Source organism: Aquarana catesbeiana, linkage group LG01, assembly GCF_042186555.1.
Source record: "Aquarana catesbeiana isolate 2022-GZ linkage group LG01, ASM4218655v1, whole genome shotgun sequence".
NCBI lineage: Eukaryota > Metazoa > Chordata > Amphibia > Anura > Ranidae > Aquarana > Aquarana catesbeiana.
The window spans coordinates 980,310,869-980,328,171 of record NC_133324.1 but is presented as its reverse complement, the minus strand read 5'-3'; the positions used below and the strand labels follow the sequence as shown (position 1 = coordinate 980,328,171).

The 17,303-nt window shown below is 45.9% G+C and overlaps 1 protein-coding gene across 1 annotated transcript in view; it reads right to left on the bottom strand.

The window, feature by feature from the left end:
- LOC141129008 (uncharacterized) overlaps positions 1-15,412 on the bottom strand; it is a 57,945-nt gene extending 42,533 nt beyond the window's left edge. The window contains exon 1 of the mRNA XM_073616731.1: positions 13,820-15,412. Coding sequence (XP_073472832.1) covers positions 13,820-15,399 — 1,580 coding nt within the window. The 5' untranslated portion in view covers positions 15,400-15,412. The remainder of the gene's footprint in view (positions 1-13,819) is intronic.
- Positions 15,413-17,303: the final 1,891 nt, after the last annotated feature.

Here is a 17,303-nt window from a genome sequence, read left to right as displayed (position 1 = left end):
TGAACTTCCAAGTTCACTTGCAGTGCAAAGTGGATTTGCCTTTCGTAAATAACCCCCAAAATGTCTTTAACCGGTTGCTGCCCGCTGTCATATGACGTGATGGACTTTGAGCGGGGATATGTAAATGATGGGTGAAGCTACAGACATCATTCAGATATTGCTGTTTTCAGCCGGTGATTCCCAACACCATAAGAAATGTGGGGTCTTATTGACCCCACATCTCACTGTAAAGAGGACCTGTCATGCCATATTCCTATTACAAGGGATGTTTACATTCCTTGTAATAGGAATAAAAGTGATCAAAATTTTTTTTTTCAAAAAGTGTCAAACTAAAAAAAGAAAGTATAATTAACAATAAGAAAAAAAAAATTTAAAGTGCTCCTGTCCCCGTGTACTCACACACAGAAGCGAACGCATATGTAAGTCCCGCCCACATATGAAAACGGTGTTCAAACCATACATGTGAGGTATCGACGCGAATGTTGGAGCGAGAGAAATAATTCTGTCCCTAGACCTCCTCTGTAACTCAAAACATGTAACCAGTAAAAAAATTTCAAGCGTCGCCTATGGGGATTTTTAAGTACCGAACTTTGGCGCCATTCTACAAGCGTGTGCTATTTTGAAGCGTGACGTGTCAGGTATCTATTTACTCGGCATAACTTCATCTTTCACAATATGCAAAAACATTGGGCTAATTTTACTATTTTGTTTTTTTTAAGCACAAAACTTTTTTTTCCCCAAAAAACGCGTTTGAAAAATTGCTGCGCAAATACTCTGCGAGATTAAAAGTTGCAACAACCGCCATTGTATTCTCTAGGGTCTTTGCTAAAAAAACATATATAATGTTTGGGGGTTCTATGTAATTTTCTAGCAAAAAAATTATGATTATGATTTTTACATGTAGGAGAGAAATGTCAGAATTGGCCTGGGTGGCAAGTGGTTAAAGAGAAAGAGAAACTTCAAAGTGCAATGTCCAAAAAGATCAGTGACAATCTTCAACTTCCTATGTGATCATCAAATATGGTACTAATTTGATCGTTTGATAGTAGATCCACCACCAGAAACACCAAATGCTTACCGGAGGGATTGAACTCAAGTAGGTGTACACTTAGCGAGTCCATCAAACTTTGTGGTATAATATACCCAGAGGATATCAGGTTCAGGATCCGGATATAACCTCCAGGTGGATATTGGATGTAAGTAGGTTCGGATGAATCGGGCATTCAGCCCCACCATTGAAAGAAGAAGGAAGGCATATAGTGTAATTACGTTGAGAAAATGTAATATATAAAAAAAAAACAGAGGAAATACACTCACGTTATGTAGTAAAAAAGTGACAGTGGTCTCAGCATAGCTTCCCGACGCGTTTCGACTTATGAGTCATCATCTGGAGTGCTGATCCACTGTGGTCACTGTGTTTTTATATATGCTAAGTACCCCCATAATGAATAGCAGCTCCGTCTGATTGGTAATGCAATTCTAAGGTTACTTCCTGGTTCGGCCAAGATGGCGCCATAGCGTGCGTCCCAAGCCTCGTTCTGACATGCGGAAGCAGATATGACGTCAGACTACACCATAGCAGGCGTTGACAACCAAAAAAATGGCGCCGCTGTTAGTGGGACAAAAACGTAACACGGTCGTCATTCTTGGTTACATTCAATCCTGGTTACATTCCGTTCCTCGCAGCCAGTTCCTGAGACTGCGTAGGAATTGTTCTGATGTAAACACTTATTTGGTTGAGGCGCCAACACTGAAAGAACGATTTATAGAGAAGGGATATGATCCAGTACTGGTAACTTCAGAACTAAATAAAGGGAGAGGGATTGATAGGAGTTCTTTGTTGGTAAAGAAACCTCCTCGGGAACAAGATAATTCCTTTAAATGTTCCATGCTCACCACATTTTCACTCCAACATAGAGAAATTAAAAACATCATCCGTCGTCATTGGGATAGACTCAGAAATGATCGTGTACTGAAAACTGTACTTCCGGAACAACCGAAAGTCATTTTTAGAGGAGTGTCTTCATTGCGAGGAAAGATTGCCCCTAATACGATCAATCCTCCGACACGATCTTACAAAGTTACATAGTAGTTACATAGTAGGTGAGGTTGAAAAAAGACACAAGTCCATCAAGTCCAACCTATGTGTGTGATTATGTGTCAGTATTACATTACATATCCCTGTATATTGCGGTCATTCAGGTGATTATCTAATAGTTTCTTGAAGCTATCAATGCTCCCCGCTGAGACCACCGCCTGTGGAAGGGAATTCCACATCCTTGCCACTCTTACAGTAAAGAACCCTCTACGTAGTTTAAGGTTAAACCTCTTTTCTTCTAATTGTAATGAGTGGCCCCGAGTCTTATTAAACTCTCTTCTGCGAAAAAGTTTTATCCCTATTGTGGGGTCACCAGTACAGTATTTGTAAATTGAAATCATATCCCCTCTCAAGCGTCTCTTCTCCAGAGAGAATAAGTTCAGAGCTCACAACCTTTCCTCATAACTAAGATCCTCCAGACCCTTTATTAGCTTTGTTGCCCTTCTTTGTACTCGCTCCATTTCCAGTACATCCTTCATGAGGACTGGTGCCCAGAACTGGACAGCATACTCCAGGTGCGGCCGGACCAGAGTCTTTTAGAGCGGGAGAATTATCATTTTATCTCTGGCGTTGATCCCCCTTTTAATGCCAATATTCTGTTTGCTTTATTAGCAGTAGCTTGGCATTGCATGCCATTGCTGAGCCTATCATCTACTAGGACCCCCAGGTCCTTTTCCTTCCTAGATTCCCCCAGAAGTTCTCCCCCCAGTCTATAGATTGCATTCATATTTTTGCCACCCAAATGCATTATTTTACATTTTTCTACATTGAACCTCATTTGCCATGTAGTCGCCCACCCCATTAATTTGTTCAGGTCTTTTTGCAAGGTTTCCACATCCTGCGGAGAAGTTATTGCCCTGCTTAGCTTAGTATCGTCTGCAAATACAGAGATTGAACTGTTTATCCCATCCTCCAGGTCGTTTATAAACAAATTAAATAGGATTGGTCCCAGCACAGAACCCTGGGGGACCCCACTACCCACCCCTGACCATTCTGAGTACTCCCCATTTATCACCACCCTCTGAACTCACCCTTGTAGCCAGTTTTCAATCCATGTACTCACCCTATGGTCCATGCCAACGCACCTTATTTTGTACAGTAAACGTTTATGGGGAACTGTGTCAAATGCTTTTGCAAAATCCAGATACACCACGTCTACGGGCCTTCCTTTATCTAGATGGCAACTCACCTCCTCATAGAAGGTTAATAGATTGGTTTGGCAAGAACGATTCTTCATGAATCCATGCTGATTACTGCTAATGATATCGTTTTTATTACTAAAATCTTGTATATAGTCCCTTATCATCCCCTCCAAGAGTTTACATACTATTGATGTTAGGCAAACTGGTCTGTAATTCCCAGGGATGTATTTTGGGCCCTTTTTAAATATTGGTGCTACATTGGCTTTTTGCCAATCAGCTGGTACCATTCCAGTCAATAGACTGTAAAAATTAGGAACAACGGTCTGGCAATCACCTGACTGAGTTCCCTAAGTACCCTCGGATGCAAGCCATCTGGTCCCGGTGATTTATTAATGTTAAGTTTCTCAAGTCTAATTTTAATTCCGTCCTCTGTTAACCATGGAGGTGCTTCCTGTGTTGTGTCATGAGGATAAACACTGCAGTTTTGGTTACTGAAGCCCCCCGATTTCCTCGTGAAGACTGAGGAGAAGAATAAATTCAATACCTTTGCCATCTCCCCATCCTTTGTAACCAGATGTCCTTCCTCATTCTTTATGGGGCCAATATGGTCTGTCCTCCCTTTTTTACTGTTTACATACTTAAAGAATTTCTTGGGATTTTTTTTGCTCTCCTCCGCTATTTGTCTTTCATGTTCTATCTTAGCCGTCCTAATTGCACCCTTACATTTCTTATTGCATTCTTTATAAAGTCTGAATGCTGAGGATGATCCCTCAACCTTGTATTTTTTGAAGGCCTTCTCCTTTGCTTTTATATGCATTTTTACATTGGAGTTAAGCCATCCAGGATTTTTGTTCGCTCTTTTAAATTTATTACCCAATGGGATACATTGGCTAATGCCCTTATTTAATATGCTCTTAAAGCAAACCCATCTCTCCTCCGTATTCTTTGTTCCTAATATTTTATCCCAATTTATGCCTTTTAACAAGGTTTGTAGTTTAGGGAAGTTGGCTCTTTTGAAATTCAGTGTCTTTGTGTTCCCTTCATGTTTCCTATTTGTGTGATTTATACTGAAACTAATTGACCTGTGATCGCTGTTTGTCACGTACCTGGTGATGGAGCCTGATATGCAGAGGACGGCCTCTCTTACAACTCTGACTTGGAGCCCCTGATAGAGCTGACAGGAAGCACCAAGATGCAGAGCCGCACGAGTGCCTGGCGGGATCACTGAACCTGGAGCTGGATCGGAGCACTCGGCCGGGCTGTAGGGGTGTCTGTAGGAATCCCAGAGCAGTGGTAGGCAGGTAGCTGGAGTGAGTAGACAACTGGTCCCCACAGGCAGAAGTGCAGGTGCAGCAGAAGGGATGGTGGCACCCTCGAGGCTGAGAAGAAGGCAGGTACAGGCAGGCCGGGTCATACACAAACGGGCACGTCAGGAACAGAGGCTGAAGCGGAAGTGGAATCAGATTACAGGCCGGGTTGTCAGCAGACTGGCAGCGAAGTGGCAGAAGGAGCAGGCAGATGCAGAGTAGAGGACAAGCCGGGGTCGGATGCAGGCAGGAAACAGGAACGTCAGGAAGCAAGCCGGGTCACAACAGGAACAGAAGTCAGGTAGGTAATTGCAGGATACACAGGGAACGCTGTAGAGCAGACAGTACTGAGTCTGGAAACTGACTGAGTTTAAGTAGCCTGTTTGGGTGTCAAAAAGCTGTCACAGGGTGTGTGTGCACCAATGGAATTCTGACAGGGGCAGAGGTAACAGGTCATCGTCTTCGGCAGCCATTTTGGGTGCTGGCATGCCCTTCCTGACAGGCAGAGGTAACAGGTCGTCTTCTTCGGCAGCCATCTTGGGTGCTGGCATGCCCTTCCTGACACTGCCCCCCCAAAGGGCAGCCTCCGGATGCCCAACTTGGCCCACTTGTCAGGATGGGAGTTCTTAAAAGCTTGAACCAAATTTTGGGCATGGATATTACCTTCAGGTTCCCAGGAGTTGTCCTCTGGCCCATACCCTTTCCATTTTGTCAGGAACTGGATCTGATTTCTTCTCTTCCTGCAGTTTAAGATTGTTTCCACCTCAAACTCTTCCTCCCCGTCAATAATTACAGGTTCAGGTGGGCCGGAACTTCATCCTTGGAATGGGTCAGGAATGGCAGGTTTCAACAAGGTTATGTGGAACACAGGGTGGATTCTAAATGACTCAGGCAACTCTAATTCATTGGATCCAGGCCTGAATGTTAAGTGAAAAGTGAATCTAGAAAAGAATAGTGCCCACCTGGCTTGTCGGGGTTTCAATCTTTTTGCTGTTCTTAAATACTCTAGGTTCTTATGATCGGTATAGATTAAGATTGGGTGTGCGGCCCCCTCTAGAAGGTACCTCCATTCCTCCAGGGCGGCTTTGATGGCCAAAAGTTCACGGTCCCCGACGTCGTAGTTCCTTTCGGCATTTGACAGCTTGCGGGAAAAAAAAGCAACTGGATGCTGTAGAGCCTTAGCTCCCCGCCTCTGAGACAATATTGCTCCTACCACGGTTTCTGAGGCGTCTACTTCCAAGACGTAGGGCAAGGCTGGGTCAGGGTGTTTCAGGACAGATGCAGATGTGAAAAGTCTTTTTAGGGTGTCAAAAGCTTTCTGAGCTTCCAGAGACCAAGAGAATCTTGTACCTTGTTTGGTTAAACTTGTAATGGGCAATATGATTGCAGAAAAATTTCTGATGAATTTTCGATAAAAATTTGCAAACCCCACGAAACGTTGGACACCCTTCTTATCACTGGGAGCAGGCCAATCCAGGGTGGCTGTAACCTTCTGGGGATCCATCTGGATGCCTTCGGTGGAAATGATTAAACCCAAGAATTGGATGCTTTGGCGTTCAAATACACATTTCTCTGGTTTTGCATAAAGTCCATGTTGTCGAAGGCGACTCAATACATTCTTGACGTGACTACGGTGGTGATCTAGAGAGGGAGAGAAGATTAGTATATCATCAAGATAATAAACAACAAATAGATCCAGGAAATCTCGGAAGACATTGTTGATGAAGTGCTGAAAGGTAGCTGGGGCATTGCAAAGTCCAAAGGGCATCACAAGGTATTCAAAATGCCCAAACCGTGTGCGGGACGCTGTCTTCCATTCATCCCCCTCTCGTATGCGAACCAGATTATAAGCACCCCGAAGATCCAATTTTGTGAAAATGGTGGCCGTACCGAGTCGCTGGAATAATTCAGGCACAAGTGGAAGAGGGTAACGGTTTTTTACAGTGACCTTATTAAGTTCACGGTAGTCCACACAGGGCCGTAATGAGTGGTCCTTTTTTTCTACAAAGAAGATCCCCACACCGGCAGGAGATGTGGAGGGGCGAATAAACCCCTTTTTAAGGTTGTCATCAATGTAGTCTTTCAAAGCAACAAGTTTAGATTCAGATAGAGGAAAGATCCTGCCAAAAGGAACTTCAACCCCAGGAAGGAGCTCAATTGGACAGTCATAAGCCCTATGAGGAGGAAGCGTTTCTGCCCCTTTTTTTGCTGAAAACATCCAGAAAGTCGTGATATGCTACTGGAACGACTTGGCGGGCTTCGGACTCCAAATCGATGCACAGCAGGGGAGATTGGTCCTGATGATTCTCTTGCCAACAATGCTGAAGGCAATAGGGGGAAAGAAACTTGATTTCTTCTGTAACCCAGTTAATGTAAGGGTTATGAGCTTTTAACCAAGGCATACCCAGAATGATTGGGAACAGAGGGGAAGCGATTGCATCTAGGCGTAGAAGCTCTTGATGGTTCTCGGCAATAGTGGTAGATAATGGGATGGTTTCATGAGTAACCAATTCAGATTTAATGGTGGATCCGTCTGCCAGATGTACAGAAAGTCTCTGAGCCTTGGGTAGTAGAGGAATTTGATGTTTGGCAGCAAAAGCTAAATCTATGAAACAGCTGCAAGCTCCAGAGTCAATTATAGCGGGGGTCTGGATAGTTCCTCCTGGGAGCTGTAACAAAATGGAAAGAGCAAGATGAGCAGAGTGATTGGGTAGAGATGGAGGAGAAGCGGATGTAACTGAGAGGCACTTGCGGATCTTGACCGGACAAGACCTCACATAATGTCCTGATCCTCCACAGTACAGGCAAAGATTTAGCTGGCGTCTGCGCTGGCGTTCTTCTGTAGTCAGAGAAGGACGGAGGAGACCAAGCTTCATGGGTTCAGGTGCGTCTGAAGCGGATGCGGCAGGAGCAGGTGAAGCGGGACTGAAAGAACCAGACACTCGTGGAAGCATCCATACTGGACGGGACTGGTCGGTGGCTCGTTCCGACCTACGTTCCCTTAAGCGACGGTCAATCTGGATTGACAGATTTATAAGTGTCTCCAAAGTGGAGGGGACATCTGTTCATGCTAGCTCGTCCTTGAGATTATCAGAAAGGCCCATGCGGAACTGGTAACACAGGGCAGCATCGTTCCAGTTAGTGTCGGAACTCCAGCGCCTGAATTCTGAAACATAGTCCTCCACGGCCCTGTGACCCTGCTGAAGCGTGTGAAGGGCGGCTTCCGCAGTAGCGGCTTGCTGGGGGTCTTCATATAACTGAGCCATGGCTCCAAAAAAGGAGGCTAAGTCCATCAGAGATGTGGCCTTTTGTTCAAGGAGTCGGTGAGCCCAGGCCTGTGGTTCCCCCTGAAGCAAGGAAATGACAAACCCGACCTTGGTGGCTTCCAGGGAGAAGGTTCGTGGTTGTAGCGAAAAATAGAGTTTGCATGCATTGCGGAAGGCTCTGAACTCATTGCGTTCTCCGTGGAACTTTTCAGGAGTTGGGACTCTGGGTTCAGGTGGTAGCATAATGACTGCAGGAGCTGCTGGCATCCCAGAAGTGGAAGGTGCTTGAGCAGCAGAGGCAGACAAGGTCTGTATTTGGCCTTCCAGCTGGGTATAACCCTGTTGTAAGTCCTTTACAGCTTGTGTTAATCCGGCTAGGTGTTGGCAGAGTTCCTCCATAGGAGAGGGTCCTTGCACAGGCTCAGACATGGCTGTCTGCTACTTTCACGTACCTGGTGATGGAGCCTGATATGCAGAGGACGGCCTCTCTTACAACTCTGACTTGGAGCCCCTGATAGAGCTGACAGGAAGCACCAAGATGCAGAGCCGCACGAGTGCCTGGCGGGATCACTGAACCTGGAGCTGGATCGGAGCACTCGGCCGGGCTGTAGAGGTGTCTTTAGGAATCCCAGAGCAGTGGTAGGCAGGTAGCTGGAGTGAGTAGACAACTGGTCCCCACAGGCAGAAGTGCAGGTGCAGCAGAAGGGATGGTGGCACCCTCGAGGCTGAAGAGAAGGCAGGTACAGGCAGGCCGGGTCATATACAAACGGCACGTCAGGAACAGAGGCTGAAGCGGAAGCGGAATCAGATTACAGGCCGGGTCGTCAGCAGACTGGCAGCAAAGTGGCAGAAGGAGCAGGCAGATGCAGAGTAGAGGACAAGCCGGGGTCGGATGCAGGCAGGAAACAGGAACGTCAGGAAGCAAGCCGGGTCACAACAGGAACAGAAGTCAGGTAGGTAATTGCAGGATACACAGGGAACGCTGTAGAGCAGACAGCACTGAGTCTGGAAACTGACTGAGTTTAAGTAGTCTGTTTGGGTGTCAAAAAGCTGTCACAGGGTGTGTGTGCACCAATGGAATTCTGACAGGGGCAGAGGTAACAGGTCATCTTCTTCGGCAGCCATTTTGGGTGCTGGCATGCCCTTCCTGACAGGCAGAGGTAACAGGTCGTCTTCTTCGGCAGCCATCTTGGGTGCTGGCATGCCCTTCCTGACACTGTTACCTAAATTGCCCCGTATTTCCACATCTGTGATCAAGTCTGTATTGTTGGTAATCAGTAGATCCAGTAATGTTTTATTTCTAGTTGGTGCGTCTACCATCTGACCCATAAAATTGTCCTGCAAGACATTAAGGAACTGGCGAGCCTTAAATGAATGCGCGGTTCCCTCCGCCCAGTCTATGTCTGGATAATTAAAATCCTCCATTATGATAACACTTCCCATCCTTGCTGCTGATCCAGTTTGTGATAGGAGATCCGTCTCCACTTCCTCCCTCAAGTTAGGGGGCCTATAGCATACTCCCAGTATTATTTTCCCCTTAGCTTCATCCCTTTGGAGCTCTACCCATAAGGATTCCACCTCCTCTCTAGCTCCCTCAGTGATGTCATCTCTCACATTCGCTTGTACATTATTCTTGATATATAGGCATACCCCTCCCCCTTTTTTACCCTCTCTATCCTTGCGGTATAGGGTATACCCTTGAATGTTTGCCAGCCAATCATGAGAGCTGTTGAACCAGGTCTCTGAAATTCCCACAAAATCCAAATCCTCCTTGTACAACAGTATCTCTAGTTCACCCATCTTGTCCGCCATGCTCCTGGCATTGGTGAACATGCCACATAGTTTAGACCGGTCGCATATTGTCCTCGTATTGGGTGTTTCAAAATTGCAACTAGGACTTGCTACTATACTCACCTTGTGTTTTTGTGCTTTGGTTAACCTACCACTAATGAACTAATGTTCATTCTTTCACTATCTAGTTGGATATTTTCCTTGCAGGAAATGTACAGTATGCCAATATAATTCTTGTGGGAGACGTAAAAGTCTTGAATACAAATCTAATGTCACCAATCGGGTAAATCCCATCTAAACATTTTGTACCTGTGCCACCACACATGTCCTTTATATGATCACTTGCCCTTGCGGCAAACAATATGTGGGTCGTACGATCCGTGCGTTTTCCATCAGGGTAGGTGAGCATATCGCTAAAATGAAGCGTGGTGATGTCAAACATAATGTGCCCCGACATTATAGAGAACACCATAGTCGAGACCCCCAAGGGTTCCCAATTCCTTATCATTGACAAATATATCCCCCCTTGGAGGGGAGGAGCCATGACACGTGGGGTCTCACGTCTGGAGACTTATTGGATTCACCAATTACAGACTTATTCATCTTTTGGATTAAATATTGAATGAGACATTAATGATTTTATCAGCCAGGCATGATGTTCTGCTATTCTGGATATTATTGGGTGCAATCGGTACATATGGAATCATTTGTGTATCCATGTGCTCTATGTATATTTCAAATCAGTTTCTGTTCTATTTGTAGTGATTTAATGACCTTTCACTTGTTAGTGCTGCACTTTTTTACCTTTTTTATCAATATTTGCGCAAATGTTTATCAAATTGCTATTTTTCCTTCGGGTCTGATATGGAAATTAAAGGGAACCCTGCGCCAAATAAAAAAAAATGGCGTAGGGGTCCCCCCAAAATCCATACCAGACCCTTATCCGAGCACACAACCTGGCAGGCCGCAGGAAAAGGGGGATGAGAGAGCGCCCCCCCTCCTGAACCGTACCTGGCCACATGCCCCCAACATGGGGAGGGTGCTTTGGGGTAGCCAGGCACAATATTTAAAGGAATTTCATTTTTATTGTTTCACTTTAAGCATTAAAAAAATCACTGCTCCCGAAAAAACGCCCCTTTTAAAAACTTTTTTTGCATTGATCCATGTCCCCTGGGGCAGGACCCAGGTCCCCAAACACTTTTTATGACAATAACTTGCATATAAGCTTTTAAAATGAGCACTTTTGATTTGTCATGTTCTTGTCCCATAGACTTTAATGGTGTTCTGGCGGCTTTCGAATTTTCCCCGAACATCACATATTATTCTCTGTTCACAGAACATCCGAACAACCAAACCTCGGCCCGAACCGTTCACCATCCCTACTGGAGAGCAATCCACACATGGATCGGACTTCAGAGGAAAGGGAGAATTAGACGAATGTCTATCCTTACTATAGTTTATGTTTTACAATTTAAATTTAGTTATACAGTTACAATTATTTTTTTATTTTTATTATTTTTCTCATTTTTGGAGGGGGGCTTTGTAGAGACATCAGGGATCTAAACAAACATTGAATGTCTCTTTCTGGACTATCTGTATTCCCTTTCTCTGCACTGTAGATGAATGAATAGGAGTCTGTATAGAGGCTCCAATTAATTCACAAACTGATGCATAGTAAACACAGTTTAGTATGCTTCGGTGATGAATGAATACAGAAGTGATCAGTAACGATCGCTGACTGTATTCATTCAAGAATGAAAGGGGGCTTGTAAACGCAGGATTATCACCCCCCCTCTCTCCATCCTGACAGTGATCTCCCGCCCCAGTAGAGGTTGCAGCTGGTGGGAGGGGGAGCAAGGAAATCCAGCCAACAGCTGCACAGAGGGGGCATCTGGCCATCAGTGAGGTGGGGGGCACTGAGGGGGGGTCAGAGCAGTGGGGGGGGATTTATTTGGACAAATAGATCCCCCTGTGGCTGCCCTGCAGCACCCAAATCCAACAGGAGGATGGGGGAGGGAAGCTGGAAGCTGTAGGGTGACCACATAGGGATCAGGGTTTACAATGGGGGGATCAGTGCTGGGGGGGGATCAGTGCTGGGGGGATCAGCGCTGGGGGGGGATCAGCGCTGGGGGGGGATCAGCGCTGGGGGGGATCAGCGCTGGGGGGGCAGTGCAAGGGGATTAGTGCTGGGCGTGATCAGTGCTGGGGGGGATCAGTGCTTGGGGGGGATCAGTGCTGGGGGGATCAGTGCTGGGGGGGATCAGTGCTGGGGGGGATCAGTGTTGGGGGGGATCAGTGCTGGGGGGAAGTGGCAGGGAAAGGGGGCATTAGAGATGAGGTGGAGGGAACTTCAGATGTCAGTAAAGGTGGGTGAGGGGCGGAAGACACGGGGCAGAGATATCAGTTTCTTCATTTCTATGGGGAGGAGCGTTTTTTGTTTGTTTTATAACTGACCAAATATGCACCAAAAATGCAGCAAACAGGATTTCTAACACCACAAGGGAAGTGCATTTAAATTCATGAAATCATACATGTATGAATGTGAGTATACATAAAAAATATAAGTGAAAAAATACCAAAGTGAAAAAAAAAGAAAAAAGTGAAAAAAGAAAAACTAAAGCAAGGTCCCATCAAGAAACAAGTCCATAGATTCTTATAAAACAGAGTCCATCTAGATGAGATTAATTGCAGAAAGGAGATGGTGACAAAGTCTTCAGAACAAAGGAAAGTTCTTCCAGATCAGCACCCAAAGTGTATAGATAACCTGCTTAGCAGAAAGCGATGACCTCCATAGCAGTCTCACCCAGCCTTAGGGAAGTCTGGTCTCCCTCAACCCTTTATGGGAAATCCAAGACTCCCGCTGCTGCTATGAGAACTCAAATCACAAAGCAAAAAGGACTTCCATGGTGTAGAACGTTCAGTAATAAAATGTCATGAGAAATAAGTATTGTACTTACAAGAAAGAAGTCATCTATCAGCAAACAGGCAGTGTGGATACAATAAGCCGGAGTTGTGATACAACCATCGCTCTCACTCTACTTCCTATGTCGTGCGCCCATCCACCGTCTCTGAAGAAACGAGCATGATGACGTCACAGTGGGAGGCTCCACCCAAAAGGTGGTTGTATCGCAACTCCGGCTTATTGTATCGGGTCTGTGCTATACTAGTAATAGTCCAATCTGTCTGATTGTTATATCTATATCCAATCATTGATCAATATTCCCATATACAGAGCTGAGGATTTCCACTTCCTGAGACAGTATACCCCTCCCCCGTCACCTGTCCACATTACCACACCCCCACCACAATCCCCGCCCCCTCCACATCATAACCAATAGGAACAAGACTAGCACTGGCTGTATTCATAGTAATAATCATCACAGCCAATCACTGTGAGGGGGAGGAACAATCACAGATCCATGGATTGGTCATGTAAAGGAACCTGTGAGGACAGAAATGTAGAAATTCTCATTGTGGATATTAAAGTGTGTGTCTAGACAAATCCTATTGTTCTAGATTTGGATGGAGTGGGGGAGGATTAGAACCCCTGTCAGGTTTTTACTGTTATCCGGGGCTCCATTAAAGAGATTTCCCCTCACTTCCTGTCCTGGTGACAACATTTTATCAGACAGGAAATGAAGGAAAATCTACAACAGGGACACAGACAGAAATAAAGATCTGACAGGGGCTCTAATCCTTCCCCTACTCTACTAAAGAAAAGGATTTTTATTCCTGTCTGTGTTGCTGTTGGAGAGTTCCCCTCACTTCCTGTCTGAGGAAATGTTGTCACAGGAACAGGAAGTGAGGGGAAATCTCTCTAATGGAGCCCCAGATAGCAGAAAAAAATCTGACAGAGGTTCTAATCCTCCCCGAACTCCATCCAAAGCTGAAAATACCCCTTTCTTCTATAGATACAGAGTGATGGTGGAGACCCCAGGGCCGTCATCCTGATCCTGGCTACACTATGTAGTGTGTCACTGACCCAGAACAAGCATGCAGCCAGTGAAGGCTGAACAATCTGACCTCCTGCATGCTTGTTCCTGGTCAGTGACACACTAGATAGTGAAGTGAGGTTTAGGATGAAGATGACGGCCCCGGAACCTGCAGCTTTATAAATAAATCACTCATGTTTCCTGTCCTCTGCTTCCTCCTATTGGATGAGTATTCCACCAATCAGATCATCCACCTTGTGATGTCTCTGGGCAGATCTCTCACTTCTGATTCCCCCCACATATGTTTATACAACCTCCCCCTACACATACCCCAGCATGGAGGGGCTCAGTGAAGGTGGTGGTGAAGGTGTGGAGATGTCGGATCGGGTCACACAGATCATAAAAGGAGATCCGCCCGGCCTCATAATCCAGATCTATCCTGACTCTCCCACTGGAGACACCGCCGGGTAATGGGGTCTTATATCTGTCATGTATCACTGAGTACTGATTACCCAACAACCTCCCCCTCTCCAAACACCAGGACTTCTTATTCCATCCAATCCCTGACTGACCTCCTCTCCTGTCTATACTGGGGTAACACATCCCGACTATCCAGTACTCTGCCCTCCGGACATCCACTTCCCAGTAATGTCTCCCTGAGGAGAACCTCTGACTGCTCATCACCTGAGAACACCGAAACCTCTCTGGTGTTTCTGGGCGATTCTGATGTGATGATTTGGATGCAGTTTTCCTGTCATCTGATATATGTAGATTATTACCAGCTGTCCTCACATCCAGTAATATGTCTGTAACCCCCCTCTCTACATTTACCCCAGACATGATATCAGATAAACCTGTGTGTAATGTGTGTGAGATCCCCCCCACATCCAGATCCCCTCCATCATGGAGGAGTTTATCATGTCTCTCTCTGTCCTCATCATCTCCATCCTCAGTATCACACAAGTCACCTGTGTCTGATTCCTGTAGGACAGTCAGTGGATCCGTCATGTTACACAGCTCCTCAATGTCCCCCATCTTCCTGGACAGATCCTCCTTCTTTATTTCCAGATCCCGGACCAGATCATTGATTATCCCGGAGATCCGCTCTGCCTGCCCGGAGATTTCCCTCAGGACTCTCTTCTCCAGGTCTTCCAGACGTCTCCTGAGGTCTCTGAACAGGACAGTGACTCTCTCTGTTTCATCATCTGCTTCTCCTTGTACTTTCCTCCTGTGTTCCTGCAGACTCTGGACTCTTTTCTCCATCTTCTCTCTCTCTGTCATCAGTTTCTGCAGAACATTCCTCAGTTTCTTCTTCTTCATCTCAGAGGCCTCATCCAGAGTCTCCACCTGGTGTCCCCGATGTTCTCCAGCCAAACTGCAGGACACACAGATACAGGTGGAATCCTCAGTGCAGTAATACTCCAGGATCTTCTTATGGATGGAGCATTTCCTGTTCTCCAGGGAAGTGGTGGGGTCACATAAGACGTGTTCTGGTGACTTGCTGTGGACTCTCAGGTGATTGTCACACAGAGAAGCTTCACACAGCAGACAGGATATCACAGCAGGTACAGGAGTGTGAATACAGTAAGTACAGAAGACCCCGGACTCCTCCTGATCTGGATGGGTGGACAGGAAATTCTCCTCTATGTTCCGTAGTGTTATGTTCCTGTGCAGTGCAGGCCGATCCTGGAACTCTTCTCTACATTCAGGACAGAAATAACCTCCAGACATCTCCTGTGTATCCAACACACGACCAATACAGTCCCGGCAGAAGTTATGTCCACATTTCAGCATTACAGGATCTGTATAAATGTTCAGACAGACGGAACATTCCAGCTCCTTCCTCAGATCAGCAGACGCCATCGCTGAGAGTAGAAGAGAGAAATGAAACTGAACGTATCTGACACTGATTATAACCAGTTCTGTACATTCCTACACAGGGAGGGGCTGAGACTGAGACACGTAGTCATAGGAACTTTTATACAGAAGAACACAGATAATACAGTATCTCACAAAAGTAAGTACACCCCTCACATTTATGTAAATCTTTTCTTCTATCTTTTCATGTGACAACACTGAAGAAATGACACTTTGCTACAATGTAAAGTAGTGAGTGTACAGCTTGTATAACAGTGTAAATTTGCTGTCCCCTCAAAATAACTCAACACACAGCCATTAATGTCTAAACCACTGGCAACAAAAGTGAGTACACCCCTAAGTGAAAATGTCCTAATTGGGCCCAATTAGCCATTTTTCCTCCCCAGTGTCATGTGGCTCATTGGTGTTGCAAGGTCTCATGTGTGAATGGGGAGCAGGTGTGTTAAATTTGGTGTTATCGCTCTCATGCTCTCATACTGGTCACTGGAGGTTCAACATGGCACCTCATGGCAAAGAACTCTCTGAGGATCTGAAAAAAATTATAAGAAGATTCCCAAGACCCTGAAACTGAGCTGCAGCACGGTGGCCAAGACCATAAAGGGGTTTACCAGGACAGGTTCCTCTCAGAACAGGCCTCACCTTGGTCGACCAAAGAAGTTGAGGTCACGTGCTCAGCGTCATATCCAGAGGTTGTCTTTGGGAAATAGATGTATGAGTGCTGCCAGCATTGCTGCATAGGTTGTAGGTGTGGGGGGTCAGCCTCTTCTAAAGATGATGCACAAGAAAGCCCGCAAACAGTTTGCTGAAGACAAGCAGACTAAGGACATGGATTACTGGAACCATGTTCTGTGGTCTGATGAAACCAAGATAAACTTATTTGGTTCAGATGGTGACAAGTGTGTGTGGCTGCAACCAGGTGAGGAGTACAAAGACAAGTGTGTCTTGCCTACAGTCAAGCATGGCGGTGGGAGTGTCATGGTCTGGGGCTGCATGAGTGCTGCCGGCACTGGGGAGCTACAGATCATTGAGGGAACCATGAATGCCAACATGTACTGTGATATACTGAAGCAGAGCCTGATCCCCTCCCTTCAGAGACTGGGCCGCAGGGCAGTATTCCAACATGATAATGACCCCAAACACACCTCCAAGACGACCACTGCCTTGTTAAAGAAGCTGAGGGTAAAGGTGATGGACTGGCCAAGCATGTCTCCAGACCTAAACCCTATTGATCATCTGTGGGACATCCTCAAACGGAAGGTGGAGGAGCGCAAGGTATCTAACATCCACCAGCTCCGTGATGTCGTCAGGGAGGAGGGGAAGAGGACTCCAGTGAGAACCTGTGAAGCTCTGGTGACCTCCATGCCCAAGAGGGTTAAGGCAGTGCTGGAAAATAATGGTGGCCACGCAAAATATTGACACTTTGGGCCCAATTTGGACATTTTCACTTAGGGGTGTACTCACTTTTGTTACCAGCGATTTAGACATTAATGGCTGTGTATTGATTTATTTTGAAGGGACAGCAAATTTACACTGTTATACAAGCTGTACACCCACTACTTTACATTGTAGTAAAGTGTCATTTCTTCAGTGTTGTCACATGAACAGATTTACACAAATGTGACTGATGGGTGTACTTACTTTTGTGAGATCCTCAGGACCCACTAACAGGCAGAATTTAGGTATTACCTTGGGGGAGATGCAGACTAGAATACTGCAATCACTGAGCAGCAAATGATATCACCTGTGATGTGTTTCAGTTATCTTGCAGACCTGGCCTGTTGGTGGGTCCTGAGGACAGGAGATGAGAACCTCTGATGTAAGTCACATGACTTGAAGCAATGCCTGTGTAATGTTGGGTCTATGGACCTCCAGTCACATCAAAGTCTGAC